This window comes from Siphateles boraxobius, unplaced genomic scaffold, assembly GCF_051911475.1.
Source record: "Siphateles boraxobius isolate OS27281-9 unplaced genomic scaffold, OSU_SipBor_1 21, whole genome shotgun sequence".
NCBI classification, from domain to species: domain Eukaryota; kingdom Metazoa; phylum Chordata; class Actinopteri; order Cypriniformes; family Leuciscidae; genus Siphateles; species Siphateles boraxobius.
Window position 1 is genome coordinate 2,100,664 of NW_027508822.1, and position 20,836 is coordinate 2,121,499.

The 20,836-nt window shown below is 39.2% G+C and overlaps 2 protein-coding genes across 2 annotated transcripts in view; one reads left to right on the plus strand and one right to left on the minus strand.

Annotated features, from left to right (window-relative positions):
- Window positions 1–20,836, plus strand: part of LOC143746076 (uncharacterized) — a 189,292-nt gene that overhangs the window by 108,557 nt on the left and 59,899 nt on the right. The gene's annotated exons all lie outside the window — the stretch shown is intronic.
- The window catches only part of LOC143746064 (sucrase-isomaltase, intestinal-like), a 50,283-nt gene that overhangs the window by 7,922 nt on the left and 21,525 nt on the right, over window positions 1–20,836 (minus strand). Inside the window, exons 12-37 of the mRNA XM_077237780.1 lie at window positions 19,697–19,813; window positions 19,362–19,475; window positions 18,536–18,620; window positions 18,324–18,441; window positions 16,802–16,973; window positions 16,473–16,589; window positions 16,060–16,214; window positions 15,564–15,648; window positions 14,560–14,616; window positions 12,999–13,123; window positions 12,217–12,305; window positions 11,518–11,567; window positions 11,212–11,385; window positions 9,173–9,322; window positions 8,869–9,072; window positions 8,459–8,613; window positions 5,476–5,644; window positions 5,053–5,149; window positions 3,643–3,755; window positions 3,394–3,519; window positions 3,180–3,311; window positions 2,878–2,997; window positions 2,015–2,077; window positions 1,503–1,619; window positions 1,107–1,197; window positions 51–189 (exon numbers count right to left, since the gene is read on the minus strand). Of these exons, the coding sequence (XP_077093895.1) occupies window positions 51–189; window positions 1,107–1,197; window positions 1,503–1,619; window positions 2,015–2,077; window positions 2,878–2,997; window positions 3,180–3,311; window positions 3,394–3,519; window positions 3,643–3,755; window positions 5,053–5,149; window positions 5,476–5,644; window positions 8,459–8,613; window positions 8,869–9,072; window positions 9,173–9,322; window positions 11,212–11,385; window positions 11,518–11,567; window positions 12,217–12,305; window positions 12,999–13,123; window positions 14,560–14,616; window positions 15,564–15,648; window positions 16,060–16,214; window positions 16,473–16,589; window positions 16,802–16,973; window positions 18,324–18,441; window positions 18,536–18,620; window positions 19,362–19,475; window positions 19,697–19,813 (3,134 nt within the window). The remainder of the gene's footprint in view (window positions 1–50; window positions 190–1,106; window positions 1,198–1,502; window positions 1,620–2,014; window positions 2,078–2,877; window positions 2,998–3,179; window positions 3,312–3,393; window positions 3,520–3,642; window positions 3,756–5,052; window positions 5,150–5,475; window positions 5,645–8,458; window positions 8,614–8,868; window positions 9,073–9,172; window positions 9,323–11,211; window positions 11,386–11,517; window positions 11,568–12,216; window positions 12,306–12,998; window positions 13,124–14,559; window positions 14,617–15,563; window positions 15,649–16,059; window positions 16,215–16,472; window positions 16,590–16,801; window positions 16,974–18,323; window positions 18,442–18,535; window positions 18,621–19,361; window positions 19,476–19,696; window positions 19,814–20,836) is intronic.

A 20,836-nucleotide genomic window follows, 5' to 3' on the forward strand; every position in this document is an offset into this window, starting at 1 on the left:
ACAACCAAGAAATAAATGTAGTAGTGAATATGGAGGAACACAAAACTCACTCATAAGTGGGTTTGGTGTGAGACCATCCGTACAAGTTGTGGACATCATAATGCTTGACGCGTGTGCCATCAGCGAGGATCTGCTCGCTGTTCATGCACATAGTCTTGTGGTTCAGACCTCTATGCATGGACTCCAGTGCTGGGAAAAGATCACACACATACAGATTCATTTTGGACAGAAAGTGCTAAACACTAGTATAAACATTAGTCGACCAAAATGTTATGAGTTGGTTAGTCACAGAAAAAACTCTACAGAAAGGGTTTAATTCACACAGAGATCATTAACAGCGGTTCTTGTGGTAATTACAGTATGTCGGTCAGAAACTCCAAATGTTCGTCTATCATCCATCGACCTCAAATATGGCTTATCATTTGAAACATTTAAGAAGCAACTTTACTTGGCCACTTGCTCTAAAGTTAACCATTATTGGGCGCATATCCAAGTGTTTGTGTGGAGTGTGGAAGCTGAAGTATCGCTCGCTTGCATAGAGACGCCGGCGCGATTACTATACTCCCTCATTTTTGGTCATACAGATAAGAGGAATACATTACACAGCTTAAAACAAATTACTATTTGAACAAACTCACAATAACAAAAAAACATTGTGCCGTTGTAAAATAAAGAAAACAAAGAGGATGCGCTTTCTGCCGTCTCAGTTTCCTCTGTAAATAAATGAGATGTACTGAAGAGATGACGTGTCAGCATTGTCAACTTCATCTTTGCACCCGACACTGACTCAGAAAAAAAATGGTTCATTAACAAATAATCAAAAAAATATTCTTGCTATTTTCTCTGACACATTCACAGTCATTATTTTTGCCACTGCTTTGCTTCAAGCTTTATGCATGCGCTAGAGCACCGAAAATATGAAAAAATGAATGTTAAAGTAATTAAATTAGTATAAGCATGCGCCTAGTCAACTAATGGTTTATATGAACGACTACGGTCGACTAGAAAAATCTTCAGTCAGGGGCAGGCCTAGTAAATGATGACTATGGCGTGGTAAAATCCCTGGAGCCAAGTATTCATGCCAGGATGCGTTCGTGAAAACTTACGGGGCATGTATGGAGGATTTTCCAAAGTTTGATCCCCTAAACACTTCTCTCCGACGGTGCCATGCACAAAACTGGCCGGCTCATTCATGTCCTTTAGAAAAAAAAAACACAATGACAGAGTTATCATTCAATCAATCCAAAGGGGAAAACGGTGACATGCAAATGAGTGTGGAGATAGGGCATTGCTATGCTAACCCGTCACTTGTTCTTGCACAGCCCACCATGACTCTGACAAGTAAGATGTATTCGTGAATCATTGAATCATCATGAATTTTAAGAGCAACAATGGCCTGTAATAGCACATATGTCCTCAAAGAACATCTTGTACAATTTTAATTCATGAAATTGCTTTACTTTTCATTCCAACATGAAAAATGACAAAAACAAAGCACTCACGATCCAAAGTCCATCAAACTTCATGACGTTGTTGTAATAGTCCTTAATCTGCTCTGCCCACCACTCTGCTGTACTTTGCTTGAAGAAATCAGGGAACGCCACGAATGCTCGGAACAGCTGACAGTTTAAATGAAAGAAACATTAGGTTGGGCAAGATGCTTTAACCATTTCTACATGCGGATTGGATGTTTGCTCATTTGATTAAACAGTAATGTGCTTCTTGTCTGTTCTGATTGGTTGAGTTTGAGTTTGTACAACAGCATAGTACTAGAATGTGTTCATTGGCTGATGGTGTGTCTTCTACATGCTGACTGGTTGATAGTGTCTACTATATCACAATCATCTCTCTTGACTGCCCATTGTACTGATGATTTCAGTATGAATAGACTTGAATATGGGGGAACAAGAGAAAATATGTCCGGTTCTCTGATTAAAGAGTGAGAGAAATAGAAAGAAAGCAATATATATAAGAAAATTGATAAAAATGGACCAAGAGAGAAATAGGCAGATACCTTTACTTGAGTATCCCAGTCCAAAGAATTGTCCACATCAACATCAGGATAATCAGGCCACACCTATGAGGGCGAAACAACCGCTAAAATCAGGAGTTCAGGATCATTCCTGCTTTCAGTACATGTCCACGTCACCACTGTATATGACGGAAAACATCAGATCAACAGGTTCTCTAATCAAAATGCTCCAAAATAATAATAAAAATCTCTTCAACTAAAGTTGCGTTCCAGAGGAAGTTTCCCACTTTAACCTCATTTAACCCGAAACTCTGAATCTGAATTCTTCCACCACATTTGAAAATAATCTACAGAATTCTGCTTCATTCATCACTCAAAGTATGGGTTGATTAATTTCCCTTTCAGTGGTTATTCCCAAGTAGGAGTTGGGAAAATTGCATTTTAGGACCTGGAGAATGCAGCATAACAAAACATGGGAAAACAACAGCACAAACATCAGTATTAGCAATGGATTTGATGAAGTCAGTGCTGTTTTGTGCTATTATTTGATTTGTTTTACTACAAAAAATTCATGCTGTTTGAGAAAATTATGGAAATTGGTATAAAAATGTCAAAGTAATAATAATAATAATTTAGAAACTCAGTTTTTATGTAGGCTGACTGTCGATCCCTCACTGAGCAATGGCAAATTTCCATATCGTGTTGCATAGACAATCATATTATACTTAAATTGCAACACAAGCAAACCAATGTTTCAAAAGCCACGGAGTTCAAGGTACCGCAGAACATGAAGGACCCCAAACTTGTGACGCAGAGCAGAGAAAAACACACTGTCAACTCAACTATGAGGTATTGACTCAGTATACATCAATAAATGCTGCTCTTTCTCTTTGCGTTTGCCGTACCTTTCCCCACACAATGTCATCGCTGAGCTTAGGAGGCCATTTGATGAAAACGTCTTTTTCAATCCCGGTATCAAACGCAGGGTAGGAGCCTTTAGTCTCATTGGCAGCTATAGCCGGGTCCTGAAGCACACAAACAAATAAAGCATGTAGTTTTGCTACAGAATACATTTCACTGCATGTTTCTGGCTATACTGATGTCAGACTATATCCATCTATATTTATAAGCTCTGTTCTCATTACAACATCTTTCATCTTTTTATGGAAAGAACAGTTTATTTCCAGCAATTAAGAATTGTTGGTACCAAAATGAAGATGAAGCGCATCCCCTCAGCCCTCATGCGGTCCACCAGAGCAGGCAGTCCCTTGAAGTTCTGTTTGTCCAGCGTAAAGTCCATCTGCCTCTCCATGTAGTCAATGTCTGCATATTGAACATCCTATGAGGGATTAAAGGTCAAACATTGTGATCATTAAATCAAATACCAAATACATCAGAAGTTTTAAAGATGAGGTGCTTACGTAAGGAATTTTTGCAGCTTTCATGTCATTGTAAAGATCTGCGATCTCCGCATCATTGCCGTAGCCATAGCGACAAAGCTGGAATCCAAGCGACCAATAGGCTGGAAGAACCGGGCGGCCGATCATCTGTCAAACAAAACCGAGAGATAAATATTTTACATTTTATGCACATACATTTTCCCAACCACATTCCTGAAGGCCCCCCAGCACTGCACACACACACACACACACACACACACACACACACACCTCAGTGTACTGTTGAACCACAGCTTCTGGAGTGGGTCCCATCAGCATGTAGAAGTCCAGGATTCCTCCGATGGTGCGGTAGGTCAGAGCTGGAGTCGGCACGAAGGTCACATCTGAGAGCAAAACAAGCAAAAAAAAGAGAAACGGATGACATCATCCATGTGACTCTGTCATAATACTAAAAGTCACGATACTAGAAGAAAAATTGAATACGAAAATGAACTCAGATAATCCAAGTCCACGAGACAATGCGTCTAAGCATAAGCGCTAACAATATCTGACAGTGAACTGAGAACTCAGAAAAACTTTAAAAGATCCGCAAAAACGACTAAAATTCTGCTTCCAGGCCAATAGATGGCGATGAAACACTATAGACTGAACACGTAATATGCATTTGCATGACATCATTGTATTCAGAGATTCACCTTTTTGTTGTTTACATGAATGCCGGTTTCAAAAACTTGCACTTTAAAACCGGTTTTAAGAACTTCTCGTTTTCAGGAAACCACAACGGAGTTGTTGTGTAAACGAACTGCCAAAACGGATAAAAAGTTTTACGTTTTTAGTTAAAAACGGTGTCGTGTGAACAGTCCCTAAATCTACACAGATAATGAACAGAATACTAACAGGTGTGATCAAATTAATTAGTAACAAACAAGTGGCAGGAAAATGAACAAAGGAAACAGGAAAGAATTCTGAGCAAACTAAATGTCCATGAAAATTAAACTAAGACAGGATAAGAAAAGTCAAATTTGCAATTATATTTTGGATAAAGAAAATTAAACCTATTTGTAACACTTTTTTTCCCGTCATGTGTTTTAGTTTTAATATTTTTGTAATTTCCATTATTATCAATAATAATTTTGTAACGGTATATTTGCAGTAAAATATTAACATATTGACGTTTACATTTAAATGAACATAAGTTGAAATACTACCGATTAAATTGTTACTACGTCACAATTTTTATAATATATTACTATATTTACCACAAAATGGCAATGTTTAATGTAAGTGCTTAATTTGTGAATACATTTTTTTAATGAAATCTTTCTTTTTTTTTTTTTTGTAATAAGTCAAATGTAACTTATTAAATATTTCTTAAAATCACAGGTATACGCACACATCCACATTCAGTCTAATAAAATGCTGAAAAGAATGTGAACCATCTCCCTATTTTAATTTTTTTAAATAATTTTATTTCCTAACTACTAATTAGTTGTGAAATAATAGGCTTTAATTTATTAATTTTGAAAGTATCTTCATTGCTTTTGTCCATGAACAACCTAGACCAGTTTAAACCATCAAACCATCTCAGGCTGGTTTCAGATGTGTTGAGTTTGCTCTCACAGCATCAGCACAGGTTGTGTCCGAGTGCGTCACACACATTTAGTGTGTGTTTGTACTCACCCATGGCATTGCTGTTGAGCAGGAGGACGCCGTGAGCGTTTTTGGATTTCTCCAGACCCATGTGAAAGGGATGGACTCCATAACTGTTCAGTTTATACTGCAGATGAGCAGAAAGAGATCAGACTTTGAGTTTGTGATGTGATTTCAGTTCTGCTCCAGACGATGTAGTGTTAATGAGAGATTTTTTATTTAGCTTAAGAACCATGGTAATCCCATTTCCTGAAGCCTAAAGAAAACAGAATGACCCTAAATTTGAAGATAGCAGGGCAAGAAATATAAGCACAGCAATAAAATAACAAGAAATAAGTGCAATATCACACGCAATCTAATTGACTTCATTCCTGAATGAATCAGCCGTTTGTGAAGTGCAGATGACGTTACATCTCACTCTTGTAAAACATCAGCACTGGTTGGGACACTCACCCCTGGAGGCTGGTCTTTGGCTAACAGGCCGTATGTGTGAAAGTTGAGGTCATGTGTGTAGCTGGGATGCTCTGTTTCACCAACACCATACACATAGTTTGAGGGGAGGCGTGTGGTGATCTGAAGGAGCTGATCGGAGAATGTGAACCCTGGCACAGCAGAGTCCCATCTGGAGGAACAGAGGTTTAACTGAACTTTCAGAACACTGATAAATAAGGTCCTTTTTATTACAAAGGCAAACTGTGCTTCTATAGTCCTATATTTTTTTTTTATGTAATGCATTTTATTTAACATATAAAAACATTAATTCATTTGAACTCAAACATTAGATTCAGTTGGTAAAAAGTATACCTTGAATATAATGTGTGTAAATGTCATAGGTATGTCTCAGACACTCAGTTATCTTTGTCCACTTTCGTGGACTTTTAGGCTGTATTAGTTCCCAGTTCGTGTTTTCCTTTGCCACTTATGAGTTGTCATGCAGATTCATTAATTCATCACATTGTCCTTAATACCCTCGTTTGTCTCGTATTTAAGTTATAGGGCCCTATAATACACACGGTGCAATGCAGCGCCAGACGCAAGTGTGTTTAGCTAGTTTCAGCCTGACGCAGTTTTCATTTTCACGTCCTGCACCAAAATAGTTGTTTAAATAGTAAATGCATTTGCTCCATCTGTTCACCCATGGGCTGCTGGTCTGAGAACGAGGTGTGTGTTCAGGCGTATTTTGAGGAACTGAAATAGACTGAGCCATTGACCAACTGAAACCAGCTCTAAAGTCAACTGTGCAGGATTTATTTATGTTTTATTTAAAGAGCGCTCTGGACTGCATGTTATAGGGCCCTATGAAATCCGTTTTATTTTTTCTCAAATTCCGTTTTTTTGGATTTATTTTTAGCCCTTTCGGATTTTTCGGATTTGCTTGTTTTCTTTTCACTTCTAAGCAGTATTGACCGTTAAAAATTCAGTTACACAAACTCACAATTCAGCTTTTTTATTTAAACTGTTAATATATTCAGCAGAGCACATTCAAAATTCTCCAAAATTCAGCCAAACCTTCAACAAATCTCTGGCCAAAAATAACAGTAACATGAAGGTAACAGTTACAAGGTAGGATTGATGAATATTAAATTAAAGATTAAATGCAGACATGCTGCAGGGAGACAGAAACATTGAAACAACGATATGTGCCTGACAGAAAGCCAACACAATTACTATTAAAACCACTTTTCCTAAAGTAAAAAATTCTTTATAACTACTTGCATACATCACTTATTCTATCAAGCAGACATATTTATTCGTATGAATTAAATATAATTAATCCTTAAAGCTATTAACAAACAGTGAATGCTTCTCTCTTTTTCTTTTGTTGCTTGACCAATATTAAGGACACGGAACGCATTACGTTTATTACCCACTGTCACTTTAAGACGTCGGATCATGTCCAATGACATGCGGATCCAATTGCACTGATGCACATCCGATACACTCACAAGATATAACCGACATAGTTTAGGTGAATACTCTCCAAGACATTTAGACATAATGTTGTGTGTATTTGTCTATTTAGACACGAAAGAGAGCTCAATTCAGGACTCGCGCACTGTAGGTCTATTGTGCATGGCTGCACGCTTCGGGTTGGGTGTGTGCGCACAGAAATCCGTACCGAATAGTGCTCTTTTTTGCATCATCACTCTTATTCAGATCGCCTGCTCTACTCATTCTCCCAGACGTTTACATTTTTTAACGTTTTATGAGACCGCTGGTTAGATCAGCACGTTACAGCAGTGGTTCCCAACCTTTTTTTGTCTGAGACCCCCTTTTTCCCAATAAAATATTTTAGGGCCCCCCTTCACATTTAATGATGATTTAACGCTCTTGTAAGCTTGCAGCAAGGATGACAAAATATGTTGTTTTCAAACAAACGGTATGTTTACTATAACCAGATATGTTTATGCACAAATAATAGCCTATAATATTGAAAATACAAAAACAAAAACATCAGTAGGCCCTTTGTAATTTAAAAACGTAAGCCTAGGAGAAGCCTATATATTGGCCCTATTTGAAATGCAAAACCAAAAATATTCCCACTGGTGTGTAGGTAAAAAAAGAAAGAATACAGGCTATTACTAAATGACTGCTGTCTGGGGCCTCAATACTTGCACGTTATTTGTGAGGCTTTATCAATGTGAGGCTTTATCAAAGGTGAGGGTTTATTTTTTACGTTTTTGGCGCTTTAGCGAGCGATAGTAAACTTGCGTTTATTAACAGAATAATGCGTCTTTCGGAAGAACATTGTAGCCGGAACTGCTTCTCTCTGTGTACGTCTATGACGAGTCACGCCGGTTCTGGGCTACTCCGCAGCGGCAGCGATCCGAACCAGTGTAAAATAGTCCCAATGTAAACACTTATTATAGGTGTACCGTGTACCATAGTGGTTCAGGATAAGACAAAAACACGGATTGATGGATTCATGATGAACTCGCTCATTATATAAATTTTTAACAGGAAAAAGTTAAGGACTTTTATTTAATGCTCATTGCTCCAAACTTTTCAAAATATGACGCGACCCCCCACAGAGCTCGCTGAGGCCCCCTTGTGGGCCGCGACCCCCCTGTTGGGAACCAATGCGTTACAGTATACCAATGGACGCATCTACCACAAACGCAGCCACCGTTAGGTTATCAGGAGCCACTCGCTTCGACATTTTTTTCCCTACGCGTGAATGTGAGGTCGTATGGTTACTAGGCAACATGTTTATCAATGCCATTTGGCCACGGTTTAGGTAGAGACCTTTCTACTTGTGTTGTTTTAAACTGAAAAATGAGAAGGATGTAAAAAAAAATGTTTATTTAATATGTCAACAAAATATATGCAAATTCCGTTTTCATGTGTAAATTCCGTGATTCCGTCCGCGTTTTCCGCATCACAGAAATCATAGGGCCCTGGAATGTTACCATGTTAACTGAGCTGTATTACTCACATGATCTCTTCTGAGCTCTTTCTGATGACTTGGATGCCGAATGGCTTGTTCTGGATCTGAACCCTGTACAGTCTGTTGTTTTCCTCAGTCTCTGGTGTGGCCGGCAGCTCGAGGGGAACGGGGACCTCGAAGCGAGCGTTGGCTGGGTCAAAGATCTACATCAATAGGACCAAAATCAGTCGTACTCTTGATTTCAGTCCTAAATGCATTCATCTATTTACTTAATTCCTAATTTTTTTAAATCATCATTAGAGCATGGTGCTAATAACAGCAAGGTTATGGGTTCCCAAGAAAACGCATTAACAAAGCATACCTTAAATGCAATGTAAGTCGCTTGGATAAAAGCATCTGCCAAATGCATGAATAGAAATGGTATATTAACTCATTGTCCGACATTTAGAAAAGCATACCTTCCAGCGCAGGCTTTTTCCACTCAGGAATGTGATTTCCACACGGAGCTTGTCGATGTCTCGAGATTGAGAACGTTGACTTGGGAAATCGGTGTTGCGCTCTATATCTACAATGATGCCGCTCGCTGTTTCAACGACGTTTCGGGTGACGTAGCCGTGGGTCTCGGCGTAATAACACCAGGGCTCGTTGGGAATAGCAGAAGGCTATGAAAGACAATGTGTTGATCACGTTATAACGGTAACAGAAAAGACACATGTCAGCTCAAACAGTGTCTGTTAATATTGAATATCTTCTCTCTCTGACCTCCCAGATGCAGCCGCGGGCTTCACATTTGGCCTGATCAGAACCTGCTTCAGGGTAACAGTCCAAGTGCAGAGATTTGGGGAGTTTGGCCTGCCAGTTAACCTTGTAGTCCTTCCCCAGTTCCAGCTCCAGATTTCTCAGATACATCACCTAGCAGAGGATGATTTATATCACGCAAAAGACAGCATGGATGTGTATAACAAAAAAGACAAATACACAGCTGACATTAATGTGTCACGTGTGGTTTAAGACCAAAGTCATGTCGTCATTCCAAGAGCTTGAGCTCTGGGAGAAGATTGCCCTTCATCATAGCCTAATGTGTGTGTGTAATTTTGAAAGCATCCATGGACTCTCTCTTGGAAGGACAGCATCTCTCCTGGGACGCGAGGGTCTCCTGCCCCGTGTTAAAGGGGACATATCATAAAAATCTGACTTTTTCCGTGTTTAAGTTCTGTAATTGGGTCTCCTGTGTAGACAAAACGTGAAAAGTGACCTTTGTTTTAGTAAGCCTTTCTCTGCAAGCACGTCAAAAAAAAAGACAACCAGATTTCACTCCCCTTCACTCACATAGGATCTTATTATAATATTACCGACCCTTAATCTGCATGTTTACACACACCAGCCGACATTTGGTTTCGCAAGCGACAACAGTGACCAGTTCTAACGCAACGGCAGAAGATCCAGCAAAGCCTGAAACTGTTCAGTCATTGAGCACAGACGAGCACTGAACATTATTGACCAAAACATGTCACAGCTGTCTTATAAAGACCTCAGGAACTGTGTACACTTATGCAGAAGTTCAACAAGACGGTACATGCGAGTCGATGAGATGATCAATGTAACTCCACAACAACTACATACATGTCTCCACTAACCATTCAGAAACGTCCAGGTGCGTCTAAAAGATCAAACCTCTTCCTGAGTCTCTGTATCACTGCACTCGCTACTGGTTATTTCTGAGATTTTAGATTAGTGAGATTTGCGTGTTTTGTTATTGTCGCTGAAATTTCACAAACACATTCTGGGGACACCATAGATTTATATTACATCTTGTGAAAAGGTGCATGATGTGTCCTCTTTAAATAAGACATGGTTCGAAGGACTGGCTCACTGTACAAATTACGTTATGTCGGTTGTTATTTTTTCATTTTTCACTTTGTTTAGAGATGTTCTCCGAATGCCCTTTGAATGACGTCTATTTTCAGATGGCTTATTGTAGAGAAAACCTTGGCTTCTGTCAATTTATATGCCTTTAAGCTTCTGTTTTTGACTTTAGTTGCAATGCATGACGTATTTTTGCATTATGCAATATTATTTATTATGCTTAAACGTGAAAACATTGTAATTACGGTGTGAGTTTTTAATATATATTATTACAATGCAAAAACATTACAAACATTACTTTCATTAGAAAAGAGTGTAAAATGCAACTGTAAGAATAGCTCATGGTAGTATTTGTTGCGCTATATTTAAATTATTCAGAAAAAAATAACTTTTTTAATTTCACTTCTTTATCAGCACAAATTAATAAATAAAATGTAACAAAACCTTAATGACCCTAAAATAGGCTTCATTCATCATTCTGTAAACAATATTTGTTTTTATAATTTTTTTCTTTTTAAAGTTTTAGGTGAACCGTTAATGGCTTTAAACTATACTAACAGGGCCTGAAGTTTCTGTCAATTTATCTGACTGTTAGTTTGATTTTAGTTGCATCGCATCATTTGTTTGCATGCTAAATTAACAAAGCAAACATAATATGATTCATACAGTGCTCATTCTGTTATTCAGCTACAGTTTATATCGAGCAATAATATTTAAAGATGCAATAACATCCTCCAAAGTGTGGTTAACGTGAATATTAAATAAAAATGTACCCTATTTACTTTATATTCATGGTCTCGATGTGCATTATACCTATTCCTGTAGGATTTTGAACAACCTATTTCAATCAAAATCAGCAAAATTGGTCACAAACACAGTTTCACATTGACTTTGGTGGTGAATAGAAAACTGTTTCATGTTAAATCTATGATCACCTTCTTGGTGGCGTCGTAGTGAACCTGAGACTGGGACAGAGCGTCAGTAGTGATGCCGTCCGACACGAGCACAGAGGCGGGAGCCGCGCTCACTCCCATCACTGTGATGTTCTCAAACTTCAAGCTGTTCGGGTCCGTGTAGCCGTCGTGGGCAACGTGCATTGTCAAGACATCCTGATCCAGCAGAAACATATCACATATTACGACAGATTACAGGAATAGACAACATTTACAAAAATACATACATTCTTTAAAAAAAAACTAAAAAAACAACAACAAGAGAAATGTGACTTTAGGATGACGTACATTAGCCACAGAAAACTGGTAAAGAATGTGGGAGCCGGATGAAACAGTATCTAAGAAAAATAAAGGAAGAAGTTATGAGAGACAAATCAACTTTATATATGATAATCTGATTTTTTTCAAGAAACATTTGGGTAAATCTGATAATTTAGTCTCTATAATAGGGCTCAATAATAACTGTTAATTTATTGAACATTTTGATGTTACAAATTCTACTAATTTTAAAGGAAAATTTCTCAACCTTGCAAACATAGGTGATGTTTTGTTGGAGTCTTGGATTCATTTAAGCAAAATGTGGGTATACATTTATATCTGTCATGGGGTTAAAGTATAGCTGTTCTTTCAAATTTTAAATCTTTGAATGCAATATAAATACATTTTGGGAAATAATTATTTTCCATTTCTTACCATTCGCCAACTACATTAATAATTTTAACATTAACTAATACATTATTAAAATCAAAAGTTGTGTTTGTTAATATTATTTAATGAACCTGAGCTAACAGGAACCAACAGTGAACATTTGTAATATTATTAACTAACATTAAAAAAGATTCATAAATACTGTAACAAATGTATTTTACCACATTTTGTTCTGATCATAAAAAATGAAAACATAAGAAATATAAGTAGAAATCTGAACTTCAGACATTCTTGTTATTGAGACCCTGTATGAGGTAGATTTTTGTGGCTGTAAAATACCTCGAGAGTCTCCGTCATCCCAGAACAGCTCGCCTGACGCAGCCTCGTTGTCATCGAGAGCGACGATCAATCCCATGGGAAGACGCCGGCTGAGGAAACACACAACTTTCACCAGAAACTCAAGAGCAGACAGGCGACAGATCCTCTGATTGCTGTTCGTGAATAACGTCACAGAAACCGCACAGCAAAGCCGGGTGGATTTTAAATATGTGTTTGCGTATCAGCCCAAAAGATACGTTGAGAGATACGGTACATTTCCATTTATACTGCTGAAGGTGCAATATATTCAGAGGGAAATAAAAGCAAACTACAAAATGAACAGTTCAAAGAATTAAATAAAATTCAAACAATTTTCCCTAATGTAAAATATAATCCCAGGCCTCATGCAGATGAACAGGAACGAGATGAATGAAAACACTGAGGAACAATAAACAAAAGAGAAACGTTCCAAGCGAAACGCACACATCTAAATGTTTATCATACTAAACTCACATTGCAATATTAACCATGGTATAGTGATGCTGTGAATCATGTTACAACTTCTCTGAATAGTCATCATTAATATACTATGGTAATTCAAAGAATTCACTATAATACACTCTCCAAAAAATAGCAGACACTTTTTGTATTGGGCGTTAGATGTGTTTTATGTAAGTGGACGGAGCTGAAAGACTTCCTGAGAGCGGATTGACTGTTTTCACGGATAGAGTTTAGTGACAGTACATGCTTTAATATGAGCCGGTGTATTTTTAGGGGTAAATCTCCAGGTTTCCCATCATTACCTGTATGTAGTGGTGACGTCTGGTCTCTGTACCGGCAGAATGGCTCCTCCTCTCAGGTGTAAACCAAGTTTATCAGCGGGCAGGTTCAAGGAAACTTTTGCTTTGCGATCTGGAATCCTTATCTCCTAGAAAACAAACCAAAAATTGCATTTTATATTAATAATTATTTGATCCCCTGCTGATTTTGTAAGTTTGCCCACTTACAAAGAAATGAAGGGTCAATCATTTTTATGGTAGGTTTATTTTAATGGATGGAGACAGAATATCAACCAAAGAATCCAGAAAAAACACATTATATATAGGTTATAAATTGATTTGCATTTCAGTGAGTGAAATAAGTATTTGATCCCCAAGCAAAACATAATTTAGTACTTGGTGGAGAAACCCTTGTTGGCAAGCAGAGGTAAGATGTTTCTTGTAGTTGGTCACCAGGTTTGTACACATCTCAGGAGGGATTTTGGTCCACTCCTCTTTACAGATGCTCTCTAAATCCTTAAGGTTTCTTGGCTGCCGCTTGGCAACTCGAAGATTCAGCTTCCTCCACAGATTTTCTATAGGCGTAAGGTCTGGAGACTGGCTAGGCCTTAATGTGCTTCTTCTTGAGCCACTCCTTTTTTGCCTTGGCCATGTGTTTTGGGTCACTGTCATGCTGAAAGACCCATCTTCAGTGTTCTGGCTGAGGGAAGGAGGTTCTCGTCCAAGATTTTACGGTACATGGCCCCGTCAATATGGTGAATTCGTCCTGTACCCTTAGCAGAGAAACAGCCCCTGAGCAAAGCATGATGTTTCCGCCTCCATGCTTGACTGTAGGGATGATGTTCCTGGGGTCCTAGTCAGCATTTCTCTTCCTCCAAACACGGTGAGTTGAGTTGATGCCAAAGAGCTCCATTTTGGTCTCATCTGACCACAGCACTTTCTCCCAATCCTTCTCTGAATCATTAGATGTTCATTGGCAAACTTCAGATGGGCTTCTACGTGTGCCTTCTTGAGCAGGGGGACCTTGCGGGCGCTGCAGGATTTCAATCCATTGTGGCGTAGTGTGTTACCAATGGTTTGCTTGATGACTGTGGTCTGAACTGTCTTAAGATCATTAACAAGCTCCTCCTGTGTAGTTCTGAGCTGATCCCTGACCTTTCTCAGGATTGTCCGTACCCCATGAGGCGAGATCTTGCATGGAGCTCCAGACCCAGGGCGATTGATGGTTATTTTGCTGACATTAGGAGTACTTTCTTAGTGAGAGGACTGATCTGTGTTCCACATTGACACATAACCAATCTGAGGGAGGCAGAATTCTTGCTGGTTGGTTGGGGATCAAATACTCATTTCACTCGATCAGATGCTAATCAATTTATAACCTTTATATAATGTGTTTTTTCTAGATTTTTTGGTTGATATCCTGTCTCTCTCTGTTAAAATAAACCCATCATAAAAATTATAGACCCTTCATTTCTTTGTAAGTGGGAAAACTGACAAAATCAGCAGAGGATCAAATAATTATTTCCCCCACTGTATATATTGATATATATATATATAGGTGTGTGGTGCTAGAGGATGGTCTCACCGTCTCAAAGTCATACCAGACGGCATCTGGGATATAGGCCTCAACAGTTTCAACACCCTAAAACAAGCAAACAAACAAACAAATAAACAGGGAAATCAGCTAAACAATGACAAACATTTTTTTAATAGTTTAAAACTGAGCATTATTCCATAAACTGGTGGTCATTTTTTGAAGACAGATATGGTCCTCCTGTCATGGCTTTTCAGGAAGATGACAGAAAGAGGAGCAGCAATGAACCGAAAAAAAGATGAGGGAAAATACTGTACACTTCAGACTGTGCCACTCAAATATCATATTCATACAGCGCATCCAGAAAATATTCACAGAGCTTCACTTTTTCCACATTTTGTTATGTTACAGCCTTTTTCCAAAATAGATTAAATTCATTATTTTCCTCAACATTCTCTGATTAAATTCTCTGATTAAAATGAAATAGATTAAATGCATTATTTTCCTCAACATTCTCTGGAGAGATCTGAAAATGGCTGCGCACCGACAAAATCAAACTACAAAATCTCATCGTATCTGTAGTTGGTAAATCTTAAACCCCTCCATCGAGTTCGATAATCAACTCTCAGGTCTGTTACCAAGCAAACATCCAACCTGATGGAGCTTGAGAGGTTCTGCAAAGAAGAATGGGAGAAACTGCCCAAAAACATGTGATCCAAGAATGTAGCATCAAACCCTAAAAGACTTGCCAAAAGTGTTTCAACAAAGTATTGAGCAAAGGCTGTGAATACTTATGGATATGTGATTTTTTTGTTGTTGATTTTTTTAATAAATTTGCAAAGATTTCAAACAAAGTTCTTTCACGTTGTCGTTATAAGGTATTGTTTGTAGAATTTTGAGGAATACAATTAATTCAATCCATTTTGGAATAAGGCTGTAACAACAAAATGTGGAAAAAGTGAAGCGCCGTGAATAATTTCGGTGTGTGTGAGTGTGTGTGTGTGTGTGTGTGTGTGAGTGTGTGTGTGTGTGTGTGTGTGTGTGTGTTCACTCACAGGATCCAGCACAGGTGTGATGAGAAGATGTGCTCCCCACATGAACTGTTTGTGCACTGCCCAGGTTTCACTGTCGGAATAAAACCTGCAGAGAAACAAATCTTATAAAGCAGATAGTGACGTTCCAGTTGATCACAATGTTACAAATATAAAAGTGCCAAAAAAAAAATAATGATAAAAAAAATATATATATTATTATAAAATATATACACACACACACACACACACACACACACACACACACACACACACACACACACTATACAAGAAAAATATTAGACTAAATTATTATTAACCCATTCAGGGGAAGTTCAAATGAAAATTTTATTCATTGTATTCACTTAAATAATTTCTCGATTTAAACTCAAAACCTATTGCGTAATTTTTTAAAGTCCTACACACATGAGAGATCTCATTCAGAAATACATGAAGTTCACAAACACAAAAGCAACACTGGAACTGTCCCGCTGTTGTTTGCACATGCTTGCGAACTCACTCATGCATCATGGGCCGCACTACCGTCTCTCCGCGGACGTGGGCCTTGTAGAACAGCGTGTAGAGGTACGGCAGGAGGCTGTAGCGGATCTCCAGGTAATGTCTGGAGCTGTTCACCAGGAGAGAGTCAGCGCCGTATGATGCAGGGTCTTGGTCCTTTAAGAAAGGGACAGAAAACTACTCAGAGCCAGGAGAGAAATAGATCCGTGGATCCTGATAATATGTTTATCATGGTGGAGAGCAATCATCGTGGAGACCGCCGTGGAATGATTACTTTCCGACTAAAAGGTCAAATCTTATTCATCTAATTTCACCAAGAACATAATTTTACATTCATCCTCATTTGCCCTCTCAAAATATCATTCCAGAGGTCGAGATTGAATGTTTCTGGTTAGTTTAAAGAGCAGCACATACTTTGAACCCTTGAGCATTGTGGTTACGGCTGAAGGGGTAAAATGCGCCGACTTGCATCCAACGTCTGCAAAGCTCCTCCGACGAGTCGTCGAAGAACCCACAGATGTCTGCACCGACCTGTAGAAGAACATCATTAGATTCAGGAAAAATCACTATTTATCATTAAGTGTTTCTCCAAAAAACTAAGCAATTAAATGGAGCTTAAATGGAGATTCCAGTGTTTTATATATGAAAAAGACACCAGCAATCTGACAAATGTCTGCATAGAGTAACAGAGGAGATCAAAAATGTCTTGGAAAAGGCGTTTCATTGGGAGTCAAACCACTTACGTAAGGGATTCCAAAGAGGTTAAACTCCAGCATGCCGGGTATCGCCCACTTAATGTCATTCCAGGTGGCGGCGTTGTCACCCAACCAGTGCCCAGCGTACTTGCCCACCCCGGGGAAGGAGGAGCGGCTGAAAACCATGGAACGGTTCTTCCCAAAAACTGCTCTCGATGCCCTGGAAGCAGAAACACAATATTAGAGTCAGTGCCGATCCTAGACTTCTGGGGGCCCTAAGTGAAACTTTGTCCAGGGGCCGCTGTTCATAAAACCCCCAAAATTACCCACAATCCCTTAATCTGTTCTTTCAGAGCAGTTTCACTGTCAACAAACAACACTGAGTTGAAATATACAATAAAGAAGAATACAATTACAAACAAAAGGACAAATACAATAGAAAAAAGATACAAATGAAATAAAATGTTTTGCCTACTGCTAATAATGTTGAAAGTAAAACACTGCATATTCTTTACCGTATTAATTACATATAGGTCTACATTGATTCTTATTATAGTTACTAAAGTTATTCAGCAAGGAGAAGTGGATGATTTTGTTTTTTGATTAACATTAAATGACAGACGGCAGCAGGTTTATTAGGCTGCTGTCACTTTAAGGCCAAATGCACAGCTCTTATACACTGACAAGCATTTGATTACTTTCCCAACTGTATATGTTGACTTTAGACATAACTGACTGCGTTTAAGTGAAACTTGACTTTTGACCTATTTGTGTATGTATTTGCCTGTTTAAGCGCACACTTGAAGCCCAAAGTAGCCAATACTTCCTTCTGTCTTGGAACGCGCGCACAGAAAGCCACCTGGGCAACACCGCATCTTTCGCAGCCCAATGCGCTTTTAACTCTCTTTTTTTAGGATTAAACATGTCGAGCAGGAGACTGTATATTACGACAATCAAGTTACATGATTTGACTGATTTGGATGTTACGTAGGAAGGGTGACAGTGCTCGCTTTAATGGAAAAGAATGGAATTGTGTTTTCGTTGTAATTGGACGATAAAATCAAAAAACGAAACTGAAATTCTATAAATCATCTTTGATAGCAAGGGGGCCCCTGGTGGTTTGGGGGCCCAATGGAACCATCACACTTTGCGTATAGGATGAACAGCACTGATTAGAGGTATAGGGAGCACTGGCACCACAGTAAAATTACATTAAGAAGGATATTGGAAAGACACAATGCCAAGTAGGGTGGCCTAGGAAATCATATGACAAACACACAGGCAGGAGTTAAGCTTTTTGAGAGAGGGGGAGTAGAGGAATGAGAGAAGACGTACACTGAGACTGACTACATTAACCTCCCTCCTATGACCACCCAGACCATTTATAAATGATTCATAAACAAAATTCAGAGAGTGTGATGTCACAATAACGAGCACATTAATATAGGACTATCCACTGGTAAATACAAAATTGTTGTGATGTTAATCTATATTAATAATTCTGGCAAGCAGGATCAGTCAATCATAACAGAAATTATTTGGATACAGAGTGTGAAAAACCAGCACTTACTTCTCAGTGGCCAGGACCATAGAGTATCCATAGAGACTGTGGACGTCATAGTGGTTCCCCCAGTTGTGTTTAGCATCCATACATAAGGTCTTACTGAACATCAGGTTATCAAGGATACCTTTGTAGTCCAATGGAAATCAAGAGGACAGATGTTTACAGATGGTGAGGAAATGCTGATATGAAATCTAGCGACAGATGCGTTTCAGACTCACGTGGGGTGAATGGAGGATAGTTGAGTTTGTTTTCAGGGCAGCCTTTGATGCTTCCCTTTACAAAATTGGCCACCTCATTCATGTCCTTAGGGGAAAAAAAAGTGCAATTAGTTCAGCGTTTCCTAATTCAGGCAACTAGTGTTCTCGAGATTAAAGCAAAAACCTCTAGGGAGGCTTTAACGTAAACATGAAACGGCATTCGTAACCAGTTTACTTCCATAATGTGATGCATTTCTGAATAAGAATATTCAGTGAGACCAATTGTAGGGCAGAAATTGATTTTATCAATCAGGAATTGATTGGATGACGTAAAATGCGTTTCTTCGACACAGTTGCCACTAGCTTCTTGATTGTTTTCATTCCCTTTGACGTTATGAAATGATATTGGAGTAAAAACATGAAGCCCATTGTTTGGCACGTTCTGCCTTTCAAACGCACAGCGTGAATGACTCAAACTCACAGCATGTGCTGAGAACATTTACTGAAGCGATATTTGAAACATGCATTTTTTGTAAAGCTGCTTTGAAATATGTATCGTGAAACTGCCATACAAATGAATGTGAAATTAATTGAACAGGAGTTTGATGAATTACAATGATTTTATGTTGACATTTCTGATTTACATCATTGTACTCTAGATGAGATGTTTATTGAGCGTTGCTGTGTTTGAATATCATGATTAACACATATTGATGCGGTGACATATATAGTATTGATTTGTAAGAATTTGGAGATCAGAATAAGACAATCATGATATTTCCCCCAGGTTGTAAAATGATCAGGTTCAATATTTGGTGACAGGTTATGATATCTGCGGGTTACTTACAATCCAGAGAGCGTCGTGCTTGACTTCTTTGTGGAAACGCACAATTTCATCAACCCACCAATCAATGCAGGACGGGTTAGTGTAGTCAGGAAACAAGGTTTCCCCTGGCCAGACCTGTGACGGGAGAGAGAGGGGAGGAGAATATGATTAATATAAATATAAATAATGTTGAAATGAATGAATGAATGAATGAATGCATATGTCCAACAACAATTACTAAAACCAAACATCATAGAAATAATTCAAGTTCAGATATTTGTATAAAGAAGGACCCGTTTTCATTCCCAAACCCTACTAACGATTACCCAACCAGGAGTATGTTTGGAGGACCGTACCTCTCCCAGTAGAGGCGTTTGCCCGTCTGCTTCAGTGACCCAAGCTTTAGCTGCATGACCCCTGTCAAGGGCTTCATAAGCTCCGTTTATCCTTTGACTGGTGGACACGGCAGGATCCTACCAAGAAGAACATGTTCTGAGGAGTTAAACTGGGCAAAATCAAATTCAGCCAGTGGTTGAAATGTATAAACGTCCCGGGTTACGTATGTAACCCTAGTTCCCCGAAGGGACGGACGCTGCGTGAAATCGCAGTGGGAACGCCCTCAGCGTGACGCGTCTGAAGCATGAATGAAATCAGTCAATGGAGAGAATGAGCGTACGGCGAGTGACGTCATCGACCAGGAAGCTATAAATATCCCCTGAGTACACAATACGCCAGCTTAAAAGTTACTGAAGCAGCGACCCAAGGGGATGCCGAGAGTATGGCAGGACACGCAGCGTCCGTCCCTTCGGGGAACTAGGGTTACATACGTAACCCGGGACGTTCCCCTTTAGGGACTACCGCTGCGTGAAATCGCAGTGGGAACGCAATACCCACATCCCCATACGACCAAATCCCCGTCGTGTGTCATTAGGAGACACAAACCGACGAGAGAACCTGAGCCCCGGGAGTGGAGCTAAGATCGAGGGAATAAAATCTAACGAAAGTGTGCGGTGAGGACCAGCCTGCCGCATCACAAACGTCCTGAAGAGAAGCTCCTGAAAGAAGAGCTGTAGAAGCAGCCATACTCCGGGTGGAATGAGCCCTTACAGCCAAAGGTGAAGGCTGATGGGCCAAACCATAAGCAAGTGGGATGGCCTCGACCACCCACTTGCTCATCCTTTTTCTAGATGCAGGACACCCTTTCTTAGGTGACCCAAACAGACGAACAGTTGTTCCGATCTCCTCCACAGGGCAGCTCTGTGGACGTAAGCATCAAAACCCAAACTGGGCACAGCAAATTAATTTTCTCCTGGTCTGACGTCAGAAAAGGCGGAGGACAGAAAACCTGCAGAACTATAGGTCTAACTGAAACAGTTGGAACCTTAGGAACATAACCTGGTCTCGGAAAGAGAAAGGCCTTAACCAACCAGGAGCAAATTCCAGGCACGAGGGAGCCACCGAAAGTGCTTGAATATCTCCAATTCTTTTTAGAGATG